Source organism: Phocoena phocoena, chromosome 19 (genome assembly GCF_963924675.1).
Source record: "Phocoena phocoena chromosome 19, mPhoPho1.1, whole genome shotgun sequence".
Classification (NCBI taxonomy): domain Eukaryota; kingdom Metazoa; phylum Chordata; class Mammalia; order Artiodactyla; family Phocoenidae; genus Phocoena; species Phocoena phocoena.
The window spans coordinates 54,542,768-54,567,023 of NC_089237.1; the positions used below are offsets into that span (position 1 = coordinate 54,542,768).

The 24,256-nt window shown below is 39.7% G+C and overlaps 1 protein-coding gene across 2 annotated transcripts in view; it reads left to right on the forward strand.

Annotated features, from left to right (window-relative positions):
- Positions 1-24,256, forward strand: part of MAP2K4 (mitogen-activated protein kinase kinase 4) — a 105,225-nt gene that overhangs the window by 36,440 nt on the left and 44,529 nt on the right. For both annotated transcript variants that reach the window (XM_065896610.1, XM_065896611.1), the window contains one exon: positions 22,118-22,292. In XM_065896610.1, coding sequence (XP_065752682.1) covers positions 22,118-22,292 — 175 coding nt within the window. The remainder of the gene's footprint in view (positions 1-22,117; positions 22,293-24,256) is intronic.

A 24,256-nucleotide genomic window follows, 5' to 3' on the forward strand; every position in this document is an offset into this window, starting at 1 on the left:
TGTGGCTCTTGGGCTCTAGAGCGTAGGCTCAGTAGTTGTGGTGCGTGGGCTTAGTTGCTCTGCGGCATGTGGGATCTTCCCGGACCAGGGCTCGAACCCGTGTCCCCTGCATTGGCAGGCAGATTCTTAACCAGTGCGCCGCCAGGCAAGCCCAATCGCTAGTCTTTTTTTTTTTTTTTTTTTTTTTTTTTTGCATTATGCGGGCCTCTCACTGTTGTGGCCTCTCCCATTGCGGAGCACAGGCTCCGGATACGCGGGCTCAGCGGCCATGGCTCACGGGCCCAGCCGCTCCGCGGCATGTGGGATCTTCCCGGACCGGGGCACGAACCTGTGTCTCCTGCATCGGCAGGCGGACTCTCAATCACTGCGCCACCAGGGAAGCCCCAATCACTAGTATTCTTAATTCCATGATGAGTCTACTCAGTAGAGCATCATCTTAAAACTCAGAACAGTAATTGTAAATTACGTAGGCACTTATTGCTGGTTAAATTGTGGAAGCTTTATCTTTTAAGCTTATTATCTTGGATTAACTGTTTTGTTACTACGGGAGTCCTGGTTTCTATCCCAGCGTCATCATGGTCTCTGTGACCTTCAGTGTGTCACTTAACTCCGATTTTAGTTCAGGCATTGAATTAGGATAGTGACTTTCATTATTTTGTGTGGTGAATGGCAGGGGGTGGGGGAGAGAAAATGAATATGAATAGGAATGAATATGAATCAAGCCAGTGTTGTGCTCCTTTCCTAAAATAAAATCTTGTGCATGAGCCTGACAGGCTGTTTGTGGAGGTGGGAGAGAGCTCTGTGGTCTTGTCTACCTTCATTCCTCAAAATAGTCCCAGGACATCTCTGGTCAGTTCCTGAGTATGAAAACCATGAGTATACTTGAGCTTAAAAGTTTTTTTCCATCTCTGAAATTTTTAATGTAATCATAGTCATTTGGAATCTCTACATTTCTGTGGTGGAGCCCTTTCACGTAATGGCAGTAATTTTATGGTAGAAATATTTATAGGTACAAATTAGTACCCCAAATTTAAAAAGGCCAAATATGTCAAATTCTGTGGGGTAATCTACTTATTTTGGGCTGGTTTCGATTTACTGCTGCAAACTTTTTTTTTCTTACTGTAGCAAAATATGCATAACATAAAATTTACCATCTTAACCATTTCTTAGTGTACAGCTCAGTGGCATTGAATACATTCATGTTGTCGTGTATCCATTGCTACCATTCGTCTCCAGAACTCTTTTATTTTCTCAAACTGAAACTCTGTGTCCATTAAACACTAACTCCCCATTCCTCTTTCTTCTGGCCCCTGGTAACCACCATTCCACTTTATGTCTCTGTGAATTTGATCACTCTAGGTACCTCATGTAAGTGGCATTATATAATACTTGTTGTTTTGTGACTGGCTTGTTTCACTCAGCGTGTCCTCGTGCTCTCCATCTGTGTTCTGGTGTGTGTCAGAATTTCCTTCTTAAGGGTGAATTGTATTGTATGTATATATGACATTTTGTTATCCATTTATCCATTGATGGGCATTACAGTGTTTCTGACTTTTGACTCCGGTGAATAATGCTGCTGTGTGAGATAATCTTTCAAAACTTGCATTCTTAAAGTTCAGAGGTATTTAATCTTTCCCTCAGTTCCACACTCCACCTCCATGCACCTGATGGTTGTACTTGGAGGGCAGTGGTACTAGGTGTGACTGAGCTGATTCTCTGTGTGGCCCTCCACCCTTGGAGAGTCACTAGTATAATTCTCCTTAAGCTGGACTCAGGTATTGGATGTTAATTCTGAAATATTTATTTAAAGAAATTAATGTGATAAATGCTGTTGAGTTGCTTGTCTCCCGAAAATGAACTTAGTTTTGGTGTTTTAAATCATCTTGATTCTTGAATCGGAGACTTAGACGTTAAAATATATAATCTGTAGTTCTTTACCTATAGTACTGCAAAGTTCTGCTCTTTAAAGAAATGTCTGGTTGCTGTGCTTTAGATGAGTTTTCCAACCATTTGTAATCAGGCAGCAAGTTTTTGAGTTCTGATTTACTTCATAATGTTATAGAAGTCCTTTGCCTTTGTAGTGTAGGCATGTTTCTGGAAACTTCTGTCTGCTAATAAGGAATCTGCTATTTAAAGGAAACATCCTCTCTTTTCAGAGTATTCTTTCTTATTATTATTATTTAAAATTGAGTCACAGTATAATTACATTACTGTTCTTGAGCAAATGTGTTTGCCCCAGAGTTAATAATTGCCTCATTTAATGGTTCACTGTGAATCTCCTCTCCACATAATTAGCTACTTAGGTGATCTCTCAGTTCTTTTTTTCTAGAGTCATCTGTCTATCTATACAGTACTCTTGCTGTATTCTGGAGTGGTTGCACTTTATGGCTGGTGCCATTGTTTTGTGAATGCCTATGTTACTCTTCTGAATTTGATTCCCTGTTTCGGGGATTTCATGTTTTCTTCCTTCCTTCCTCCCTTCCTCTCTTCCTCTCTTCCTCTCTTTCTTCCTCTTTCTCTCTCTCTCTCTCTTTCTCTCTTTCTTTCTCTTTCTTTTTCAGTTTTTCTCTCACGTTTTGGGGGAGTATATCTTCTAACGGCTTCCTAAGATAAGTGTTTTTTCTTAGTAAGTAAGGTTTTTGGGTCTTTGCATGTCTGAAAATGCCTTTATCTAACCCTCTTAATAGATTAGTAGTTTTATTGACTATAGAATTCTGGGGTAGACATTTTTCTTCAGAGTTTTGAAAGCGTTGCTCCAATGTTTCCAATATTCAAGAGTTACTGTTAAAAAGTTATATGCCATTGTGATTCTTGAACTTTGGAATATGACCTGTTTGTTTCTTTGTGGATGATTGTAGGATTTTGTCTTTTCCCCTGTGTCAGAAATCTGCTTTGGTTTTATTTTCCTTTTCTCTTCTCCTTCCTTTCTTCTTTCCTTTCACTGAGCTCTTGGTGGACTCACTTAAACTAGAAACCACTATCTTTCATTCTAGGATATATGCTTTAGTTTTCTTTTATTCTTTTGATTTTCTCCCGTTCTTTTTTTTTTTTTTTTTCTTTCAGTACATGGGCCTCTGACTGTTGTGGCCTCTCCCGTTGCGGAGCACAGGCTCCGGACACGCAGGCTCAGCGGCCATGGCTCACGGGCCCAGCCGCTCCGCAGCATGTGGGATCCTTCCGGACCGGAGCACGAACCCATGTCCCCTGCATCGGCAGGCGGACTCTCAACCACTGTGCCACCAGGGAAGCCCTCTCCTGTTCTTTTGATTTTCTCCTTTCCGGTAGCTCTCCAGCTGAAACTCCACTTCAGGTTTTGGACCTCTTAGTTTGAGTCCCTCTTTTTCTTAACTTTTTTTCTCCTTCAACTTCGTATGTATTTTCACTTTTTGTTTGTCTTTGGTGGATCCTTGGTTGTCTCACACACACATGCATAAAAGAGGCAACCAAAAGGTGATTGGAAGCTTTGTGATTTGCTTGGTGATACTCCCAGTGAGGAGAAGAAGAGGTGCCTGATTCTTTCCTTTGGAGAATTACCCAGTGTCCTTTTTTGAAAAAGAAGTGGGCATGGATTAAACTCAACTGAGAGAATGATTACAGATTCTAAATGAATCAGAAAGAAAGCAAAAGTGTTATAACAGTGTTCCTAAATATTTAAATGCCTAGGCAAGGCACAAACACAGAATCACTAGACGGAGTAATGAATAACAACATTAAGGAGCTAGGAAAAGAAGAGCAAATTAAATCCAAAGTAAGTAGAAGAAAGGAAATAATAAAGATAAGAGCAGAAATTAATGAAATAGAAAATGGGCAAATAATAGAGAAAGTCACAAATTCAAAAATTGTTTCTTGGGAAGATCAGTAAAAGTGATGAACCCCTAACAAGACAGATGAAAGAAAAGAAGTCCAAGTTATCATTGTCAGGAATGAAAGAGGGTAATCACTACAGATCCCACAGACAGTAATAACATACTAAGGAAATATAATAAGTAACTTTATGCCAATAAATTTAATAACCTGAATGATATAGACAGATTCCTTGAAAGACATAAATAATTAAAACTAACCCAAGAAGAAATAGAAAATCTGAATACCCCTATATCTGTTAAAAATTGGATTTAGAGTGAAAAACTTTCATTTTCAAAGGAAACTTGGGGCCCCAGATGGTTTTCCTGGTAAATTTTATCAAACATTAAAGGAATAAATAAGACTAAGCTTCCACAAACTTTTTCAGCAAATAGAAGAGTAGGGAGCATTTCCCAATTCATTTTATGAATTCAGTGTAACCCTGATATCAAAACTGGACAAGGATATTATTAAAAAAATACTACAGACCACTATCCCTCATGAACATACACTGGAAAATCCTCAACAAAGTATTAGTAAATTGAATCCAACAATATATAGAAAGGATAATATGTCATGACCGAGTGGGATTTATCTTAATTTGACACTTGAAAATTATCAATATAATTCACTGCATTAATAAAATAAGGAGAAAAATGGCATAATCATTTTAGTAGATGCAGAAAAAACATTTAACAACATTCAATATCCATTCATTATAGACATTCTCATTAAACTAGGAAAAGAGGGGGGAACTTTCTCAGCTGTTTAAAGTACATCTATGAAAAACCTATAGCTAATATCTTACTTAGAGACAAAAGACTTAATGCTTTCTCCAAGATTAGTAATAAGACAAGAATATCTGTACTCATCATTTCTATTCAGTATTATACTGGAGGTCTTAGCTAGTGCAATGAGGTAAGCAGAAGAATTAAAAGACACGAAGATTGGAAAGAAAGAAGCAAACCATAGGACTTACCTGGTGGTCCAGTGATAAAGAATCCGTCTTGCGGGCTTCCCTGGTGGCACAGTGGTTGAGAGTCTGCCTGCCGATTCAGGGGACACGGGTTCGTGCCCCGGTCTGGGAAGATCCCACATGCCGTGGAGCGGCTGGGCCCGTGAGCCATGGCTGCTGAGCCTGCGTGTCCGGAGCCTGTGCTCCGCAACAGGGAGAGGCCACAGCAGTGAGAGGCCCGCATACTGCAAAAAAAAAAAAAAGAATCCGCCTTGCAATGCAGGGGACGTGGGTTCCATCCCTGGTCAGGGAACTGAGATCCCACATGCCACAGGGCAGCTGAGCCCGTGCACCACAACTACTGAGCTCGAGCGCCTCCACTAGAGCCCACGTGCTCTGGAGCCCACACGCCACAACTAGAGAAGAGAAAACCTGCTGCCACAACTAGAGAGAAGCCTGCACGCCACAGTGAAATATCCCTCATGCCTCAACAAAGATCCTGTATGAAAAAAAAAAAAAAAAAAAAAAAAAAGATCCTGTATGCCGCAACTAAGACCCGACGCAGCCAAAAAATAATAATAAATAAATAAATAAATAATCTAAAAAAAAAAAAAATAGCAAACCAGTCTTTTTTTTTTTTTTTTGGTAGATGATATGACTATATGTGTAGAAAATCCTAGTTAATTTACAAAACATTAGAATTAAGTGACTGGAGCAGAAGCGCAGGGTACATGATCATTATTCCAAAATCAATTTAAAGCATATTAGTAAAGGAACACCTGAAAAGTGAAATTGAAAAAATGATTGTCAGAGAATGAAAAAGTATAAAATACTTAGTGATAAATTTAGTGAAAAATGCATAAGACTTCTACACTGAAACTACAAAACTATAATATGTTGCTGAGAGAACTTAAAGACCTAAATACATGGAATTTATATGGAAATGCAAAAGATCTAGAATAGCCAAAAGCAATTTTATAAAAGAATAAGTTGGAAGACTTAAACTTCAAGGTTTGCTATAAATCTACAGTAATTAGGGCTTTGTGGAAGGACATTAAGGATAGACAAATAGATCAACAGAATAGAATAGAAAGTCCGGTAGACAAACATAAAATCCATTTTTAAAAAAAAATTTATATTGGAGTATGGTTGATTTACAATGTTGTGTTAGTTTCAGGTGTACAGCAAAGTGAATCAGTTATACGTACATCAATACTTATGTCCACTCTTTTTTTTTTTAAGCTTCTTTTCCCATATAGTCCATTCCAGAGTATTGAGTAGAGTTCCCTGTGCTGTACAGCAGGTTCTTATTATCTGTTTTATATATAGTAGGGTGTATATGTCAATCCCAATCTCCCAATTTATTCCTCCCCCATTTATCCCCTAGTAGCTATGTTTGTTTTCTACATCTGTGACTCTACTTCTGTTTTGTAAATAAGTTTATTTTGTACCCCTTTTTTTAGGTAATCAATATCATGTGATATTTATCTTTCTGTGTCTGACTTACTTCACTCAGTATGACAATCTCTAGGTCCATCCATGTTGCTGCAAATGACATTATTTTGTTCTTTTTTATGGCTAATATTCCATTGTATATAGGTACTGCATCTTCTATTTACAACAGCCAGGACATGGAAGCAACCTAAATGTCCATCAACAGAGGAATGGATAAAATCCACTTATTTTTGATCAGCTGCCTATACAGTTCAGTGGGGAAAAGGAGAGAATTTCCATGGTGATGGAACAACTGGAAGAAGGAATGGAACAGAGTAAATCTTGATTCCTACTTTATGCCATACGCAAAAAGTAGTTTGAGATGGATCATAGATCTATGAGGAGAAATTCTATAAAGCTTATAAAAGAAAATATCCAAATCATATTGTGGTCTGGCATAAGGAAAGATTTTTTTGACAGGACAAAGAAAGAAATAACTACTAAGAAATGATAGACTGGATTTTACCAAAATTTAAAATTTCTGCTCATCCAAAGCTTCTTAAGAAAATAAATAGGCAAGCTACATACTGGGAGAAAATATTCACAGTTAATATATCTGACAAAGAACTTTAGTAAATATAATGAAGTACAACACAAAACAAAGAAAAATGTGGGTTAAAGACTTCACAGACGTTTCTCCAAAGTGTATAGGAATGGATAATAAGTACATGAAAAACGTGCTTAACAACATCATTAATTAGGGAAATGCATATTAAAACTACAAGGAAATACCATACATACTGTCAGAATGCATAAAATTTAAAAGACCATGCAGTATATTGGCAAGTATAGGGTGTAATTGGAATTCTCACATATTGTTGGGGAAGTAGAAAGTGGTATAATCACTTTAGAAAACTCTTTGATAGTTTCTTATAAAGTTAAACATACATCTACCCCATGACTCAGGAATTCTACTCCTTATTATTTACCCAAAATGAAAATGTCCTCAGAAAGACTTGCATACTAATGTTCATTAAAAACTGTATTCGTAATTGCCCTCAAACTAGAGACAACCCAGATGTCTACTAATGGAAGAATGGATAAACAAATTGTGGTATATAATTCAATGAAATTCTCAACAGTAAAAAAGAACAAAGTACTGATGCCCACAGTCACATTGATGAATCACTGAAAATGCTGAGCAGAAGAGACCGGACACAAGAAAACACACCGTCTGATTATATCCATGAAATTCTGAAGGAGGCAAAACTAATTTATGGTGGCTGAAATCAGACAGTGTGTGTCTCTGGAGGGGACTGAAAAGCATGGCTGAAGAGAACTTTCCAGGGTGATGGAATATCCTATATCTTGTTAGGGTTGTGAGATATAAGGGTGTACGTGTTTGTTAACTCATCAAAGTCAGTACTTAATGGTTTGTGCATTTCACTATATGAAAATGATACTGCAATTACGAAAAGGCCAGAACAATAATGATAAAAATTATGAGTATATTATTTACTTTCACTAAACAGTACTTGTGGCTTTCTGTTCTTGTTCTCAAAGCACCTCTGTGTTTCATCAGTCACTTGATAAGTATATGCACCCTGTGTTTTTATTGGATTTGGCTCCTGTGCCTGTGACAAATTTTGTTTCTGCCCATTTGGTTTCCCTTGTCATGATGTTTGAAAGAGACCTAGAGTGAAAAGTTAAAGAAGGTTATCAGGTAGCTTTTGAGGATTAATCTGGAACATTCATCAAGTCACATGAGGTGTGGTGTACACTTAAGTAGTTATAAGGTGCAGGGACATGTTGTCTTTACTGTGCTTTTAAAAGCACATTTACCGGTGGTGTTTGCTTCCCTCTCTTTCTGTCTTTTCTCTCTTTCTGTTTTTAAATATAGAAAAGTATAAAGAAGAAAACCAAAATGGCCCATAATTTTACTGTCCAGATAATTGATGTTACCCTTTAAAAAATGAGTAATATACACTTCTAGTAAGAGAATTCAGTTGGTATAGAAAGTTATAAAATAAAAAGCTCCATGTCCTTAATATTGCTCTCTGAAGATATGACTTTATTATAAAGTATAATACGTCCTTGCAGAAAAACTTGTTCATATATCAAAATATGTGATAATTTATATAAAACCATGAAAATATTTATACAAAAAGTAGTTTTATTATGCACTGCTTTGTAGCTTGTTTTTTTTCACAGTACATCTTGCAGATATTTCTAAATTAGCACATACCCTATTTTTCAGTCAGTTGTGTACCTTTCATTGCATTTTATAGCCAATTTAGTTGATTTTCATTTTTAAATTAAAAACAATGTTTTAAGAATAACTTTGTGTCAGTGAAATGTTGCATTTTTTTAAATTAAAAAAATTTTAATGATTATAGATTGACAGTTTTTGGCCTTTCTCCTATGTTAGGAGACTTGGAAGGCGCAGCTGTGTCTTCTCAGCCCTGGCACCATTGACATTTTAGGCTGGATAACTCTTTGCTGTAAGGGCTGTTCTGTGTGTTGTAGGATGTTTGGCAGCACCTCTGGATTCTACTCGCTAGATGCTGCAGTGCCCCCCTCCCCCAGTTGTAAAAACCAAAAATGTCTCCAGACCCTTGGGTTGCAGAGTTGCCCCTGGTTGAGGACCACTGATGAACAGAGCATTGCAGGTACACCCGGATGGTTGCCATTGCCTCTCCTGCTGGAGGAGCTGCAGAAGTCAGACACAAGAGACGTGTTCCTTCTTAGCTTGGGGTTTCAGTGGGTGCAAAAAAGGGGAATGTAGGGAAGGGATATAGGGATATCTCATAGAACCCAGGGAGTGCGTCAGAGTTTTGGGAGCGACTGACAGCTGTCAGAAACCAAAGCAACCCAATAGGTGTTCTGTCATATGTTCAGCAGCTGTTTATTGAATGTCTGCCATCTACTAGGTACTGTGGTGGCCACTGGGTATTTCATGTTGAGAAGAGGAGATGTGAGTGCTGCTTCATGAAGCCTAAGGTTTAGAGGTGGACACAGACATTCAGTGAATGAATGAATGAAATTATAAATGCTATACCTGCTATTGAAGGACTATAACCCGATGCCATGAAAGAATGAAAGAGGGGCCTGATTTGGAGTGGAGATGGTGAAGAGGTAGCCATGGAAGGCTTCTAAACCTGTGTACCTTTTTACTAGGTTTGGGGAGGGGCTGACGAGTGTTCCAAGCAGAGGGAATAGCACGTATTTGAAGGTTCAAGATATCAAGGTGGGAAAGGTTCAGCTTCTTATGGAACTGAAAGAGTGCCAGTTTGAGTGGAGAAAAATTCCGTGAGAAGGAGAAGTGGATTTAAAGTAAGGGTGGAGAGGTAGTCATGGGCCAGATGATGCAAGGTCTTGTAGGCAGAGTTGGGGTGATGTACAAAGTGTAGTGGGAAGGTGTGGCATGTTAAAGGCAGGTGAGTGACATGATCTGATTTACGTTCTGAAGTGATGGTTCTGGCTGCTGTTTGGGGTATGCACTGGAGAGAGGCAAGAATAGAATTAGGGAGACCCAGCAAGGCTGTGGTAGTGTAGCTGAAATATATGGGTGGTGATGACATTGAGTTGACAGTGGAGGCAGAGGGAAATGGACAGATTCCGGAGATTTTTGGAGACAGCATTCACGGAAATTGGTAATAATTTGAATGTGGGTTGTGAAGAGGGGAAGGCATTCATAGTGACTTCCAGAATTCTGGCTTGAATGATGGGTTCAGTTGCCATTACTGATGGGGGGCCCCTGGATGGGTCTGGAGCTTCAGTGGACAAGGGAGCACAGAAGAGCAAGAGTTAAGCTTTAGATGTGCTAAGTGTGAAATGCCTGTGAAATATCCTATCAGAGATATCAAGGAAATGAACATGACACATACTCTGGTGTCGAAAATAAGAGTCTGCTGTGCAGAGAAAAGGGCACAGATTGGAGATAAAAAGCTGAGAGTTGTCAGCATATAGATGATAACATTGTCTAGGAAGAGAGTGTATCTTGATGAGACCATTGGGTCCAGGGCTGAACCCCAAGGAAATCTGATGTTCAGAGGCTGGATACAAGAGGAGCAACAGGCTGAGATAGGAAAGACGTTTGAGAGGTAGGAAGCAGATCCATAGAGGGTGATGTCATGGGAACCGAGCATCGTTTCCAAGGGCAGGGGTGGGGGGGGTGGTCAGCTAGGTCTAATGTTCTGAGAGTACTGGTAAGGGTGCTTTGCTAGTGATGACTCCTGAGATGCCCTTTTAAACGACTCTGATTTCTTGTCATACTTGGGGGGATGGGGTTTTAGCCACCAGTGGAGATTGGAGCCCAAATAGGGAAAGGATCTTATGAAAACTTGTAACCTGTTGGTTTAGGGCAGCTTTCCTAACCTTTTCTATAAGAAGCACAGCCAGAAAAAACATTTTGGCGGTATGCTTTGAGCATAGGTGAGAAACATCAGCTCTTAGGGAATATGCAGCAAGATGTAAACATGAATGTTTGTGTGTTCTATTACTGTCTTCCTGGTTGATTAAAGAAAAAGTGTTTTCTACTTCATAAGTCAATACTACTTCAAAACACTGCAGATTTGTACAATTAATACCTTCTGTTCACTGAATATGGATATCAAAAGTTGAATATTGATCTCTGGAGTCTTTGAGCGATTCTTCTAGAAATCTTTCTTTTTTCAGTTTTTCCTTTTGCCTCATCTTAGGTCTCAGCAAAGATACTCATTTTGTTAGTAGTGCCAGGAAGCAGGCAGTTTCCATGGCAACTGACAGATTACATTTACTGTGGAAATTTCCGGAATTGACAGAGCTGCATTGCAGAAGGATGCATAAAGCAGTATTCATCTAGAGATCCTAACAGTATGGACACAGAAGGACAGTTGCAGTGCTGTGCAGGGTATGTGTTATGTTTATTTTCCTGTCTCAGGAGGATTACGAGTTATGAGGAGAGGGTAAAACAGCTTGAGGCATTTTAGTATATGCTGGCTTGCTAAAATCAGAGAAACTTTGGGAAAAAGGAGGAAAAATAATTTGGGAAGAAAGATGTGTTCGATAGCATTGGGAGGAAATCAAGATAAAGATAAATGAAGTAGAAGAATGTGATAATGAAATAAGAGGAGAAAACACACTTCAAACTGATTAGATAATAAAGGGGTCTTACAGATGGTGGTTCTAGACACAAGAAGATATTTATTTATCAAAGGAAAATTAGCAGGCGTTGGCAAGCTCAGGGAATCACGTTCTCCTGTACGGGAAGGATAATGCTGGTAAGGTAATGAGCTGCTGCCTGCTGAAGGGTGATGCACAGCTGTGAGGGCTGCTCTGGGTGTGGGGAGGTTTGCTGCTGCCTCGTGTACTCACTTCCCTGCACGCAGGGAGAGTCAGGGAAGGGTCCTTAGACCCTCAGTCCTGCTCCCTGTGGATTTGTGGAGGCTTTTTAAGAAAAAGCCTGAAATGTATCTTGAGATTAAATTCTGGAAATAAAACTATAGGACTTGGGTAGATAATTGGAATTTCTTATCCTCCAGAGCATGACTGTAAATTTGAAAGAGAAATGATATGAAAAATAGATAGGATTTAGATCATTTAAATGATAGGTGATATCTAGCTGACTAGATGTCATGTAGGTTATGTAGTCAGCAAACTACAGCTCATGAGCCAAATGTAGCCTGCTGCTAGTTTTTGAAAATAAAGTCTTATTGGAATGTAGCCACACCCATTTGGTTACACAGTTGCCACAGAGACTTCTGTAGATGGCAAAGCCTGAAATATTTATTGTCTGTCCCTTTACAGAAAAGTTTGGTGACTTGTGATTTAGATGGTGTATTGGATTCCTAGGGCTGCTGTAACAAATTCCCACAGACTTGGTGGCTTAAAGCAACAGAAATTTATTCTCTAGGGTTCAGGAGTCCAGAAATTCTGAAGTCAAGGTGTTGGCAGGGCTGTGCTTCTTTGGAAGGCTTTAGAGGAGGATCCTTCTGTCCTATTCCTAGCTCAGGTAGCTCCTGGTGTCTCTTGGGTTTTGATAATATAACTCCAGTTGCTGCCTGTCCTTATTTCCCTGTCTGTTTCCTTTTCTGTCTCTTTTAAGGACACTCATCATTATATTTAGGGTCCACCCTAATCCAGGATGGTCTTTTCTGGAGACCATTTGCTTAATTACATCTGTAAAGATAAGGTCACCTTCTGAGATTCCAGATGGACATACCTTTTGTTGGGGCTACAGTTCAGCTCACTGCATATGGTGTTAAAGAACTGGGTTTTGGCTTCTTAGACTACATTCTGTGTTAAGAAAAGTCAGTTCCTGGCAGGTTTCCTTTGGAAACCTGTGAGGCATATCCTCTGAAGTAGACTTGTTGACCTGCTGGAGAGGGTGTTAAATTTACTTTTCAAGGACTGGATAATACAGACATAGTTAAAAATCATAGCAGACAGCCTCTGTGATGCAAACAGAAGCAGCTGGGTAGAGGTAGTACTGGAATATTCGCAGGAGAAAAGGTACTAAAATATTCACAGGAAACCATGAGCATTGTCTAACGTTACATGTCTCCATCAGTCTCTCCTCAACTCCCACCCCCTAAAAAACAACAAAGTGAATCTGGAAATTTAGTGAAAGGTAGTTGGAACCAAAATGAGAATCAGAATTTTGAGAGATTAGACTCATGACTAGATTATGACAATGGGAAATACATATATGATTTAAAATAACTAGATTCCATACATGAGTAGAGTGAATAGAACTGTAAGTTTGAGACTTGACTCTGGTTAGAGAGCCTTTGTATCGTTATAAGAGCATATAGACTGTTGGCCTAGGCAGGCGAGGTCCGTGATGTTTCCTCTTACCTTCTGAGCACATTTATAAGCCATAGTAATGACAGTAGATCTCTATCCTTGCATCCCTTGGAAGTTTCATCTAGCATGTTTGGGTATATTTGGAAATGTTTAAGCAGTGATGCATGCCCATGGTGAAGAATCAGATGGTAGCCATGGGATTCCAGGGTGGGTGCTGGAGCTGCAGAGAAAATCCTCCTCACTCTGATCTCAGGGACCCCAGCCTAGTGCCTGCATCCTCAGCTGTACACCTGAAAATGAAGCCCCTGGTGTAGACTTGATGGAGATAATTACCAGCAGAATTAAGCAGAGATGGTTAGAAGTGGATCCAAATTAGGGTTCACCAAGAATAAGCAGTACCAAACTAGCCTACTATACTTAAAAAAAAAAAAAAAAGTTACTGGGCTGTAGATCAGGAATTTGCCGTGGGCTGGGTGTTTCTTGATTTCACCATATGTGGGTACAGAGGAGGAACATGAAGCCCGAGCCAGGATTTTCAGGCACAGTTTCCTGAAGGGCAAGACTGGGTGAAGTTCGTATATTCTTTCTAATTGAATTCTGTTAGTCTGTGACTGTGTGTTTCTTGAACACCAAACTGAGATGTTAGCAAGCGGTAGGAATGGAAGTTTTCTTCTCTTCTTCCTTTAACAAGATGTTTTGTGTACTAAGTGCCACCCATGTTGAATTGTGTGCTTCAGCTTAAACAGCTTCAGAGAAAGATTCAAATTTAGCTACAATCACTTTATTTTTTATTTTTGATATAAATTTTATTTATTTATTTATTTTTGGCTATGTTGGGTCTTTGTTGCTGCGCGCGGGCTTTCTCTAGTTGCAGCGAGCGGGGGCTACTCTTCGTTGCGGTGCGCGGGCTTCTCATTGCGGTGGCTTCTCTCGTTGCGGAGCACGGGCTCTAGGTGCGCAGGCTTCAGTAGTTGTGGCTCACAGGCTCAGTAGTTGTGGCTCGTGGGCTCTAGAGTGCAGGCTCAGTAGTTGTGGCGCACGGGCTTAGTTGCTCCGCGGCATGTGGGATCTTCCCTGACCAGGGCTCGAACCCGTGTCCCCTGCATTGGCAGGCGGATTCTTAACCACTGCACCACCGGGGAAGCCCCGCTACGATTACTTTAACTTTTAATTTTTCTGTTGGCATCTAGAATCTATGTAAGGAAATAGAATGAGATAAGGTTTAAAGCATAGATTGGGATTAAATTAAGCTGGTTGATCATAGTTCATACAAGCTACAATTTAAGTACTATAAGGGGTTCAAAAGCACACTAGATTTCAAGTAGATATATTATATAAAATAGATGCATAGCAAAACGTGTCTGTTAATAAAATTTATTTCTATAAAATCTTTTTTTCTCATTGACCTATTTAGATAAATGTCCCCCCAAAATAATAAAAATAAGCTTGAGAATGTAGTTGTTTCATAGTTATGTGTTTAAAAGATAATTCACATAGTAATAGTATTAAAAATTAGCTACAGGTTAGGATAAAAATAGTGGTTCAGACCCTTGGTTCTTGTTTGCTTGAGGAACTAAAGTTATGACTTTATAAAAGCAATTTCATATTTGTAGTACAAAATGATATATGAGTAGCAGCTGCCTGCTAAAATATTTAAGAAACAAAGGTGAGAATATGAAACATAGAAAATTAAGACAACTTAATGCTAAATGCTATATCTGATTGCTAATAACAATAACAGCCAGGGTAAAGAAAAAATGTACCCAGAGTTTCTCTTGCAACATTCCTGCAGAGGTTGATTGAGGTAAGGGGGCCCCTTCTGAGCCTCTAGTCTCAAAGACAGAGCATCTTCATTCTCTTTCCCGCCCTCCCCCCTCACTGGTAACTACAGAAAATACCTGGAGAGCGATGGGAGGAGGAGGAGAAGTGGATGCAGACACATTCCACTGGGTAGTGTGGTCATTCTGAGAAGTGTTGTAGGTGGACGCAGAGAAGGGCTGTAGCAGAAAAGTAGACTGAGAGTTGTATTTTTATATTTGCTGCTGTCAGCTGAGAGCACAGCATTAGAGAACAAGGAGATTGCGGGGAGGAGCATTTGCCTTTGGAGCAGTGAGTGCTTTGATTGAATGCACTGAGCCCTGGATGCCTCAAACTGTACACGTGCTTTCAGCTGTAGACGTGGGACAGGCGATCCCTTTCACACAGAGTGGGGCCCAAGGAAACTCAGTCTCTCTCTCTTGACAGTTTTGAGGTATAATTGACATGTAATAACCCGCACCTATTTAAGGTGTACATTTGCTGAGTTTTGAGGTATGTATGCACCTGTGAAACCATCACCACAGGCAACATAATGAACATATTCATCATCGCCCAGAGTTTCCTCCTGCCCCCTTGTAGTTTTTATATCCAGACGTTTGATTTGGTTCTTCTCTCCATTCTTTAATTTCTTGAACATATGGAATACAGTAATAAACACTGTTTCATTGTTCTTGTCTACTTATTCTAGCATCTCTATCATTTCTGGATCACTTTGAATTGGTTGCTTTTTCTCCTTACGATGGCTCATAGTATCTTGCTTCTTTGCATACTTGAGGATTTTAGATTGCATGCCAGGCATTGGGTGCTGGCTGCTTTTGTATCTTATAAATATTTTTGAGCTCTGTCCTTTGGTTAAGTTCCTTGGAAATAGTTTGATACTTTTCGGGTCTCTTTTTTCAGCTTCGGTAGGTGAGACCGGATCCTTCTGCGTGCTTTCCTGAATTCCCCATGAGTTGTGGAGTTTTCCACTCTTGTGGAGTTGTTGTATGAGCCTGGGTATCATTCCCTCTAATGCTTTTGGGTGGTTCTTTCCTCAGCCTTGTGTAGGTTCCTCATAAGCTTGTGCTGATCAACGGGGCGGGGGGGGGGGGGGCCCTGCACGTCTGTGGGGTCCTCCTTCTGTGCGGCTCTCTCTTATCTAGTGCTCTACCTTGAGAGCTCGGTCTCCCCAGACTCCCAGGTCCGTCGCCTCCTCGTGAGGATCTGCTGGATCTGCCCCCCTGTGTTGTGGTCTGTGAAGTCTCCCTAGGCAGTATGCACGCTGGGGTGGCTGCCGGCTCGCCTTGTGTATTTCCTGCCTCTCAGCACTCCCTCGCTGTCTTTTGTTGTCCGCTGTCCAGGGTCTTCAAGACCTTCCCCGTGTATTGTCTTTTTTTTTTCAGTTGTTTCAGGTGTGAGTATGTCTGTCTCCCGATGCTCCGTAATAGCCCAAGCACAAGTGCCACAGACACTCATCGTGACATAGGAGGAGAATTATGGAATTAGGGAGTAATATCTTCAACGCTTTGAGAAAGAGCATCTCTGAATATGATATTTTGTAGCATTCAAAATCTTTTTTTACAAGAATGATTAGCATTTGTAATAAAGTAGAAGAAATCATGGCATTCATAAAAAAGGATTGAAAAATAGGAGAGAACAAATTTGGATAAATAGGCAACAGAATTACTGAAAAGGGTGATAGATGAGAAAAAAAGGCATTGCTAGGAAACTGTAAATGCAGTGGTGGAATGAAATCCATATTGCATGTGGAACTTAAATGGTACTGCGTGGCAGCAAAAGAAAAGAATGTGGTGGGAATAATTGATTTGAAAACATACAAAGTACCACATTTTTTACATATATAAATGCATAAATACAATCGGAAGGTAAACAACACCCTGGAGAAATATTTGCAATACAGGACGAAGAGTTGATAGGTATGTTAATAGAAAAAGAACTTTTTAGCAGAAGCAGCGACAGCAAAACAAACACCAGTCTAGGAGGGCTCTGGCTAAGGGGGTGTTATCTCAGGCGGTTAACCAAAGAAACGCTGTTTACCAAATAGCTCAGAACATCCAACTCCAAGAGTAATACATCAAAATGCCACTTAAGAGTGAGTGATCTAACCCCAGTCACCTTTCCGCTGGCCTGAGGGAAAGGGTGCTATGGGCCGGGCGCAGGCTCTCCAGGCAGCGCTATGCAGCCATGTGGACCCTGTGACAGCCGACACGTCGACGATGCACTCAGTGAGGTCTGCAAAGCAGTAGGTGCAACAGGTCATTCAGTGACCTATCCACATAGTACAGAAAAATGCAAAGGATCTATACTGAAATGTTAATAGTGCTTTTCTCTAGATTATGATTGATTTTTCTTTTTAAATTTCTCTTCTACCTGTGTAGCTGTGAGAGGGATTTAGGATTGGGTAGTCTACTTGGAAAAAGAGGTTCAGGAACTTGTCCTGCTGCTGAATTTGCACAGCAGAACCCTGTGTTTAGTAGATGGTGGGGCTGGGGCTAGAGCTCTCCCTGGTAACCTTGGCCGTGCCGTTCTGTTTCTTTAAAAAACAAGCCCACCCACCTACATACAAAGCCCCAGGCAGCTTTATCAGACACATGAGGTAGAAATAAAGCTTTTCTCAGGGCCCAGTCTGATTACGTTCTGGAACATTATGTCACAGTTCTTTAGTTGTTTTGGAATCGGTAGGATTTCAGAAATTCATAGATTAGTCTGGGCCAATGAAGGGATGGTAATTAAAATACAGTAGTGATGATTCAGTATTAAATAGTAAACAGACAAGTTGCTTATTTCTATCCAGAAGATCAGTTATCAGAGAAAGTACTGAGACATGCAGATGGCCAACAGACACTTGAAAAGATTCTCAATATCACTAATTATTAGAGAAATGCAAATCAAAACCACAATGAGGTATCACCTCGCAGCTGTCAGAATGGCCATCATCAAAAAGTCTACAAATAATAAATGCTGGAGAGGGTGTGGAGAAAAAGGAAACTTCCTATAGGACTATTGGTGGGAATGTAAATTGGTACAGCCGCTGTGGAGAACAGTATGAAGGGTCCTTAAAAAACTAAAAATAAAGCTACCATATGATCTAGCAGTCCCACTCCTGGGTATATATCTGGAAAAAAACCCCTCTAATTTGAAAAGATACATGCACCCCAAGGTTCATAGCAGCACTATTTACAATAGCCAAGACATGGAACCAACCCAAGTGCCCATCAACAGACAGCTGGTTTAAGAAGATGATATATATATACGGAATATTACTCAGCCATGACAGAGAATGAACTATTGCTATTTGCAGCAACATGGATGGATCTAGAGAATATTATACCTAGTGAAGTAAGTCAAAGAAAGACAAATACTATATATCATATATGTGGAATATAAAAAATAATACAAATGAATCTATATACAAAATGGAAATAGACTCACAGACATAGAAAACAAACTTATGGTGCTAACTCCCCCTGCCCTTGAATATGTAGACTTACCCACCCTGTGAGTGGCAGCCTGGTATAAGGCATGAGAGAGACATTGCCAGAGCATGTGTACCCTCCCTGTAGGATTAGCTCTGAAAGAGAGGAATTGAACGGAGTGTGTTTAGTTTCTTCTCTATATTCACTGATCAGTCAGTAAGGCCTCAGGTGAGAGACCAGATCCCTCTGCATGGAACAGTGAGGCATGGGAGGAATAAGTGTTCCCTTAAACAACTGGGGAGAGGTAAGCCCTAAAAGCTTTGATATTTTCCAGTCATTCATATGGCATCTTTTTATAAAGCCAGGGAATATTGTCGTTTGAAAAGGAACATGAAGATACTGACCGCATGGGACATATATACCCAATCTGTTTATATTAGCTGTTGAATATCTGTTGGTAAGATATGGTATGTCCATGAATTGATTTTCCAAATTTGATTCAAATTAATAAGGTTGATTGATTTTTTTTTTTTTTTTTACGTTTTAATCCTTTGTGTTGGTGTCTGTAGATTTCACCAGAGTCTATTATTACCACTAAAATTCTACTAACCTTTATATAGGAGAAAGTATATTAATGGTAACATCAGTCTATATCTAAGCAGCTTCCCTGGTGCTGTTAATATCTATCCAAAAACATACTGTTTGAAATACCGTATTCAAGAGATACATTACGCATTTAATTCAGATTTGTGATCTGTAAGGCATTTAAAAAATGTAAGTGTGTAGCTGATTTTTTACCTGGAATGTGTATCATTTGATAATCTAATTACAAGTCCTAATATAACAAAGACTACTAAAACTTGTTGTCATATTAAAGACCTCTAAATCCAGAGGAGAAGATTACTGATTTTTCTATGGACTTTTTTCTACTGGACTTTCCTATGTAGAGGGCTAGATAGGGGGCTGGGATTGTATTCCTTTCTGAGACTTGGGTTAATTTGAGATATGGAACCTCAGTCCTTTGCTTGTTTCTTGAGTGGACTCAACAAAAACATTGGAGGGGTGTCCTGGTTAAGTATTGTCCATGTAGAGCACTTAACCTATTTTAGAAGGAATATAAGGCACTGATAGGCAGAGGCATTGAGGATGACTTACAGGTTTGTTGAGTTGAGTCAAACTAATTTCCAGGTAAGAAATTAATAATGAAATGACTGGGAATTTCTGATACTGTCTAATAGAAGTAACACTTAAATCTTGCTTGATAGATTTGCTTAAAGTTAAAGAACTGTAAGTAGGGTTTTGGCCGCTTGGTACAGTTGCCTCAGTGATTGACTGCTAGAGTTTCATGGTAAAGGTTCAGGTCAGGCTTCCAGATCTGGTTACTACAGTGCTTTATCTACGTACAGTTCTTCTTTGGATCAATCATGGTTGAACTAACTCTTATAACAGTAGCTGTGAAGCAGTTTCATTGGAAAGATCGCCAGTCCAGTATGAATGAAGACTCTATGAACATGCCTTGGTGATGGCATAACCGTAACATGTTTTTCTGTGGTTTTCACAACTCTTTTCCTGTCTAAGTGAGAAAATGGAACTCTGGGTAGTAATCACATTCTCCTGTTCATCTTTTTCCTTTGCAGCTGTATTGAGATATCATTCATACACCATACAGCTCACTCATTTAAACTGTATAACCCTACTGCTTTTAGTATATTCAGAGTTGTACATCTGTCACCTTACTCAATTTTTGAACATTTTTGTTAGCCTAAGAAGATAACTCACATTCCTTATCTGTCAATCTGTTCACTTTCAAAAAGAAAAAAGAATCTTATCCAGAAATCATACAGCAGGCCTACAGTAAGCTAAACTATTAGCAGAGATATTTCATAATTCTAAAATTTGACCTTCAGTGTGATAGACAATATTATAACTTGTTTTTCATATCATTCATTTCATTTCTCAGGAATGCTAGCAACAAACGTTATGTGACACAATGTAATGATGAGTGATAGCCTTTGCCATATTCTCTTGGCTAGAAGCAAGTCGCAGGTCCCATCCATATTCAAACAGAGGAGCTTATGTAAAGATGTGGGTGCCAGGAAAGTGGAGGTCATGGGCAGCACCTTAGAGCCTGTCTGCCACTACCCTCAGCAGTAGGCTAGTGCTGTATATTTCACCAGTGATTAAATTGAGCCATAAAGATGGTGTTTTCTTGCCAATGATCATAGAACAATAGTCATTATTCATGGAACTTCTTTATGTTAGAATACTTCCTGGCTTAATCTGTCTACTTCATGAAAAAGATTACTGAGAAAATTAGTCACTGGGCTTCATCTGCTTGCCTAGATCCGATTTCCATCTTAGCCAGTTCAAGCTTCACCTCCGTACCTGAATGGTCACTTATGCCACTGCTTTCTGGGCTTCCTTTGACTCTAAATGCTAGGGTATATATAGTATTGGTGAAAGTATTTTGTAAACTGAAAAGAACTTGTGACGAATGAAAGCTGGTATTATGACTTATTAAAGTTATGATTTGAGAATCTGGCATTTGGAATGCTGGTTCACTAAGCTGTTATTTAGACAAAGCATAGTAACTTTTTAACTCTAACCTTGACTCTTGGTTATTATTAATATCAGTACTAGCATAAATGATTATTCTGGGGGAGTCATTTTAAAATTCTAAATATATGAGAACCTTAAAAGTAACTACAAAAAACAGTTCTACTAATCTGAGAAAACATTTCCTTAATTTTGGAAGAAGAAATAGATAACCAATCATGTTCTTGCTTGTATCATTAGATCAGATTTTAAAAGAGATTCTGATCGTTTAATATGAAATTGAAGAAATGTAGATGATATTCAATGGAATCTTTTTCTTTATGTCTGTTGCACTCTGGTTTGATACAGTTCATCCCTACACAGTGGTATGTGTGTGAGACAGAGGCAGACACAAACGAGATTGATTCTACATTTTTCATTGGATTTGCTTTTTTACAAAGTATGGTTAGAAGTTAGTACTTTGATCTCCGTGCTGGCATTTTGGAGATGATTTTTTTATTTAATGAAAATCTGTAACAAGTGAACGCTTCTGTCCTTAAATCATTCTTTTTTCACCCCATTGCTCTATCTGTTGATCAAGGGCTGAGAGGCTCAATTTTGAATAGCACATGGTAGTTTTCCTCGTAGAGCCAGCTGGCTAGTCGTTTAACTGTTCTCCCACCTCAGCATGGCTTTAGCATGAATAGGGCAGTATCCTAAGGTGCTCGTCCCCAAACTTGGCTAGAATCATCGCGGTATCTTTAAATATACTGTTTTTTGACCCTATCCCCACATATTCTGATATAATAGCTATATGATGATACCTGGGCATTGGGATTTAATAAATCTCCCCTGGTGATTCTGATGAGCAGCAAAGTTTGTGAACAGCTAGCTGTATTAAGGATCGAGGACCTGGAGTAATTAATGTTGGGTAAGGTAGGATAAGAACTTTTTGGAAATGAGGTTTGTAGCACCTGCGATTCTGCATTTGATAATGCAGTTTTGCAAAGTTTGGAAAAGATCTCGTATTTGGAAATGAAACTGGTCTGCAGTATTAGTTGCTTCAGTAAATGGAAATTTGGTTTTATGAATCCCATAAAAGCTAAGTTCATTGACTCCCTGAATTTAGGCCTTTCTTAATTAACTCAGTGTGTAAAAAACCAAGATGACACAAATGAACAAAAAAAAAATCCCCAGAAACCCGGAGCGCAGACTGTTGTAGTAACTGATGAGAAAACAAATTTTCCCACGCATTAATCAGTGCTAGCTAAAAGAAAAAAGTCAAAACCTATTTAAAATGTGGAAAAATTGCTTCCCAATATTTTAACAGAGAGAGACTGAGAACACACAGCATTGAATCGTCAGGAAAACTGAAGATCTCCCCTGAGCAGCACTGGGATTTCACTGCAGAGGACTTGAAAGACCTTGGAGAAATTGGACGAGGAGCTTATGGTTCTGTCAACAAAATGGTCCACAAACCAAGTGGGCAAATAATGGCGGTTAAAGTAGGTGATGCCCATGATTACTTTTGGTACTTTAGTCCACTCGGTGCAATTTCTTGGTGCAGTAACACCACTACTGCTCTGTTCTCACTGGTGTGGTAAATATGGGTGTTCCTGAAATGGTTTCTCCGAATCCTTTTGAGGGTGTTTTATATTATATAGAGGTTGTCTTACCGGTGGCATGTTTCCTGCCTCTCGGGAGACATGAGTCGTGAGGTGTGCATGTTCCCTGCACTTTCGGCATGATTCTTTAACGTGTTTTAAACTTCAGGCCCTCCCGCTGGCTGCCAAGGTGAGTTCCGGTGGGGCGGCCGCACCCTGGGGGCCGGGCAGTGCCGCGCCGCGCCAGAGCTGCACAGAGACGCGGCGCACTGGGTTGGGCAGGGTGCGGGGCTAGGGCTAACAGCAGGCTCGCTGACGGTTTCCCGGAAACCACGCACATGCTGTTGCCACTAACCTCAACCTTACTCGGTCCTGACCGGCTCGGCTTCTCTCTGTTTTTTTCACCTCCACTCAGTACCGCCCTGTGCCCCGGCTCCAAGGTTGTACTGAAACGCATACTTTGTGATGCTGCTGTCCCAGTCTGTCATTACTGTGAGTGTCATGCCACTTAATATGTTCATTTCAAACAAAAACATCAAGAATGGCCAGAAGTGGAGATTGGCTGCTAGACTGTACCTGGCAGGCTTATGTTGGTACCTGTGGGGAAAACGTGGTTTCCGTCTGACTCCCAGGGGGCCCACATCGTTGTAACTTGTTCATGTGTTTGTTCAGATGTTTAACGAATATTTGCTCTGTGTAAGATATTTCAAGAAAGTCAGCGATGGAGGGAGGGGGGCAGTTTAAAAGGAAAAAATGGAGATATGGCCACACTCTCATCGAATTTAAAATTTTTGTGGGAACAGATACTTTCCCATTTTGCAAGAACTGAGAATGGGTTTGCCGACAGTCTAAGCTAATCATCTTCCTGTTAGTCCCCTCCCTATTTTGAGAGTTTATCAAAATGACTTGATGAGAGGAGTGACCTGTTTCCTACTTGGCTTTTGGGATTTGTGTCACATTAATATAAAATGCTGCCTGTGTTGAAGTTTATTGTGAGCAAAATGTTACTCTGTTTTAGCCTCCTTCACTGCTGAGCATTTCTCTTTGCTGGGTTATATAAAACTAATGAAAAATTAATGGTGGGGAGAAACCGTAGGATTCTCTCTATGGGTTCCTAAGCTGTTTTTGGTCATATTTCTTCTACAATGTGGTGACAACTGTAGACTCTTTTCTTGGGAAGATGGATACATATACAAAATTTTGCATATAGCCACAGACCTCTAAAGATGCCGAGGCTAAGACCTCTACTTTGGATTACCTGTTGAAATAAAATGTTGTTTTTCTTGGAATGTAAAATAATTTCTCTCTTTTTATGTTGTGAGCTGTAGTGTGAGTGGAAAGAAAGTCATTTTATTTAGACTTTTCTGCATGAGTGTTGCATTGCCCTTATGTACTGTCTGTGCATGACGCTCACTTTTACTTGGCTGGGGCTTAAGGGAAAGCTATCCTATACAACTAAAGTCCTAAACTTTTCTCCCAGATACCAGGGAAGGTCCTTTTAAAATAATTATGTCCTGCTGTTTTCAGTCTGTGCTGTGTGTGCTTTACTATGTTGATCAGCATCATAAACTGTCTTGGTAATCTGGATAGACTTTAATCATGGTTAATAGGTTTTAAAGGTAAATAAAGAAGTTCCTTCATTTGGATGTTAAAGTTTTTCTTCATTTGCTAACATTTCAACTGTATAATGCTTAGTCAAATTTCAAAAGAATTTAAGGGTGAAAACAGGAAATTGTTGTCTGCCATTTGTAATCTGATCTTATTTTGAGATCCCCTGGTGGAAATGCTATTAAAAACCCCAATTCTTAAGAAGTACTCCTCAGGTGGTGATGGGACCCACAGACTGATATCTGTCACGTCTGTAC